Source organism: Aplysia californica, unplaced genomic scaffold, assembly GCF_000002075.1.
Source record: "Aplysia californica isolate F4 #8 unplaced genomic scaffold, AplCal3.0 scaffold00108, whole genome shotgun sequence".
Taxonomy (NCBI): domain Eukaryota; kingdom Metazoa; phylum Mollusca; class Gastropoda; order Aplysiida; family Aplysiidae; genus Aplysia; species Aplysia californica.
In genome coordinates, this window is record NW_004797378.1 from 393,417 (window position 1) to 396,912 (window position 3,496).

General features: G+C 43.9%; 1 protein-coding gene across 1 annotated transcript in view; it reads right to left on the reverse strand.

Annotated features, from left to right (window-relative positions):
* The window catches only part of LOC101857100, a 29,768-nt gene extending 26,720 nt beyond the window's left edge, over positions 1–3,048 (reverse strand). The window contains exons 1-2 of the mRNA XM_013080966.2: positions 2,666–3,048; positions 234–418 (exon numbers count right to left, since the gene is read on the reverse strand). Coding sequence (XP_012936420.1) covers positions 234–418; positions 2,666–2,868 — 388 coding nt within the window. The 5' untranslated portion in view covers positions 2,869–3,048. The remainder of the gene's footprint in view (positions 1–233; positions 419–2,665) is intronic.
* Positions 3,049–3,496: the final 448 nt, after the last annotated feature.

Genomic DNA, 3,496 nt, shown 5'->3' on the forward strand with positions numbered 1-3,496 from the left:
CACACACATCTCTCTCTCTCTATATGTATATATATACATACACACACACTCACTCACCTACTCACGCACATACACGCACACGTTTCTTCCTCCACGACGCTATCCATCTCACCAATGTCTGTCTATCCACGTTTTGGTTTGGCCAGGTTTATTTTGCCCCGCCAAAGATCAGAGATGAACTTTCGGTTTTGACATATGTGCAAGCACTGTAAAGTAAGAAGAAACGCTCTTACCTATGACTTTGTATGCAATCTTGAAGCGTCGACCATCTGTTAGAGACGTGTTTCCAGCGCAGTGGCGCACTTTGATGTTTCCAGAGATGGAGATGTAGTGATCGCCCTCGTTCTCTAGAAAGTAGTCCCGGTGGGTGACCTCGTCGTACGGGGGGTCAACCTCATGCAGGTGGATGTGATCACAGCTGTGGGCGGGGTGGGGTTTTTGAAAAAAAATGGGGTAAACAAATAGTTGATTTTTAAAAATGATGTCAAGGTACAGAGTGAGGAGAGTGAGACAGATAAAGATACACACACACACACATACACACACACACACACACACACACACACACACACACACACACACACACACACACAAACACAAAGAGAGAGAGAGAGAGAGAGAGAGAGAGAGAGAGAGAAAGAGAGAGAGAGGGGAGAGAGAGAGAGAGGGAGAAAGCGAAAGACAGACAGAGAGACTCAGATAAAGACACAGACAGAGAGACACAGAGATACAGACAGACAGTCAATCAGTCTCACAGACACATAGACAGACAGACAAGCAGACAAACAGACAGACAGGCAGACAGACAGACAGAGAGCATCCTTTCTGATGATGTTGCCCCTGTTGAGCTACAAGGGTGTAAATACTTTTTTTGATCACAGAAAGAAAAAAAAATCAGACCAAAAACCCATCCCATTACCAACTTCTGTTCTATTGTCATCTATTTCAGATATTACGTAAAAATAATTTAATAAGGCGATTTTACCTGAGAGAATTCCATTTAATCTCTATAAAGTAGACACTAGTTGGAAATCTGAGCGATAAAGTTCACGTATGATTTATTATTGTTTGCTACTTATGTGGGATGGAAACAAGAGAGAGGTTTATGTTGATTTGTGTTCGGGATGAATGACTCAACTTGACACTTAGGAAAAAAGCCCCTCAAACCTTTGGTATTTATGTTTTGGAGAAAATCTCCACGGCAGAAAGAAGACCGCACAAATCCCTCCCCAAAAGAAAGGATAAACAAAACAATCCTCTACAAAAACAAAGGAGAAGCGCGGAGTTCCCCCCCTGTTCTGCATGTGCAAATTATTATGTCTTCAGTAAACAGCCCTCCACAAAGAAGGCAGCTCTCAGTGGGAGAACATCGACAAGTACCTCACCGAAATACCACAAGTAGACAGGCCACAAATAGCTCAGATGGATGAGGTCTACTTCCCAGGAGGCAACGCGTCAGTGGATACTTTGTTGTCAGCTGCCCGGGTATGCGTGCAAAGAAAACCATTTCTGAAGGATCCCAGTAACGTTGCGTAGCGCAGGTCCAAACAGATTTCAGTCGTAAATCAGGACTCACTCTCGTAGCAATTAGAGCTTCAGTGAGTAATGGAGGGTGTTTCCGCAAGCTCTAATTCTAAGAGGATCTTCTTACTTTAAAAAAAAATTCCAGTTGTCGTCCGTATTATGACGAACGGCGGGCACTCGGCACACATACGTGCCTTGTTAATCCTTGATATATCTCGGCTGCTTCCAAATCATTCATTATGTGAATGCCAACATTTCATCTTTGTTTGTTTTCCTGTCGTTTACTCTGTACTTTTACCTTTCTACATCTTGAAACTAAAGGGGTTTATCTTCCAAATGTTTACAAGGGATATAGAATCTTTTAGTTCAAAGGTTAGACTTTGTCTCATTGACTAGCTTCCAGACTCCCTGTCAAAATAGACGGCTTAGTTCTAAGTTTATAACTTCATCTATTTTTTTTTACATATAACAGCTGGAATCTCTCTCTCTCTCTCTCTCCCCTCCCCCCTCTCTCGCTCTTTCTCTCTCTCTGGCTCTCTCTCTCTCTCTCTCTCTCTCTCTCTCTCTCTCTCTCTCTCTCTCTGCGTCCTTGCTATTGTGCCTTGGTAAAAGAAGGCTTATCCCCCACCCCCCGTGTTATGAATAGCCTTGGCTGTGCATCATGAAATACGAGCCGCATTTCGACCTATAAAGGCATTTAGTCGGGATCAAGGCAAGGCTAAAGAATACAAGGGGAAGGAAACTCGTACGCAGAATGAAAGAAAATGTGTTGCGAAAATATGAAAAATAAGTTGTTGTTTTTTTTGGGGGGGGGGAGGGGAGGCAGGGAGCGACAAAGAATTAACCTAAAAGTGCACGCGGCAGTCGTTGCAAGAAAAAATGGAAGGCGAAAAGAAGGGCTATAACGACAAGAGACGATAAGAAGAAGAGAAAGAGATAAAAAGAAGGGGTAAGCGGAAAGGTGGAATAGGAGAGGGGACACAAGGTGGAATGGATTTGGGAAAACCCTGTCGTAAAACACACGGAGCGTGCCGCACAGTTTGAATACTCGGAACTCGCAAAGTAAGGTCGTGGGTTCTGCCTCCTGAATGATCTAAATTGTGTCGATAGGGGCTTAAAAACATCTACATTAAACACCTACCCATTATAACACCAGTCTTGATTGGGCCTTCTCCTTCGTCCACGGCCCCTGGTGGTGCAGGCGGCGAAGCTAAGCTCCTCCAGGTGCAGGCTGAGTTTGCAGGTGCTGCACACACGTATGTGAACCTGGCACCAGAGTCCAGTCCGCCCGCCGGTACTGGGGAAAAAAACAATGTTGTCCACGGTTAAGGACGAAGAGGACATATAACATTAAGTCCAATCAGAAACAGACTAAAGACAATGTTGGGCACACTTAGAATCCCCAAACACAAAACTGCGCATATCTCTTAGAATCACCATACACTGCCCGTATCATCACGCATAAAAATGCCCGTATCCCATAGACTCCCCAAACATAAAAATGCCCGTATCCCATAGACTCCCCAAACAAAAATGCTCGTATCCCATAGACTCCCCAAACACAAAACTGCCCATAACTCATAAAATCGCCATACACAAAACTGTCCGTACCTCCTAGCCCAGCTAGCTATAATGCTTTTGTATCGGAGCGTCTCACTTTTTACCCGAAACAGGAATTTAAAAACTTTTAGCGAAAGGGAACACTGAAAAATCAGTATGCATAGTGAAGTTTAATTTTTAAAGTATTTCAAAACAGACTGTTTTCGAGCATTGTCAAATTATCAGAATTTGCGCCATCGATGTGTTAAGGACTTGGCACACTCAGTGTAGTTATTTTCAAAGCCAGAGCCCTGAATTCCACACCAGGCGCCATCTGGAACTTAGAGTCAGTGGTGGAGTACGGAGGCAAATCGCTACCCTAGAATTACAACGTTGCATCTGCTTAGTACCCACTTTTGAGAAATTTCCCCCC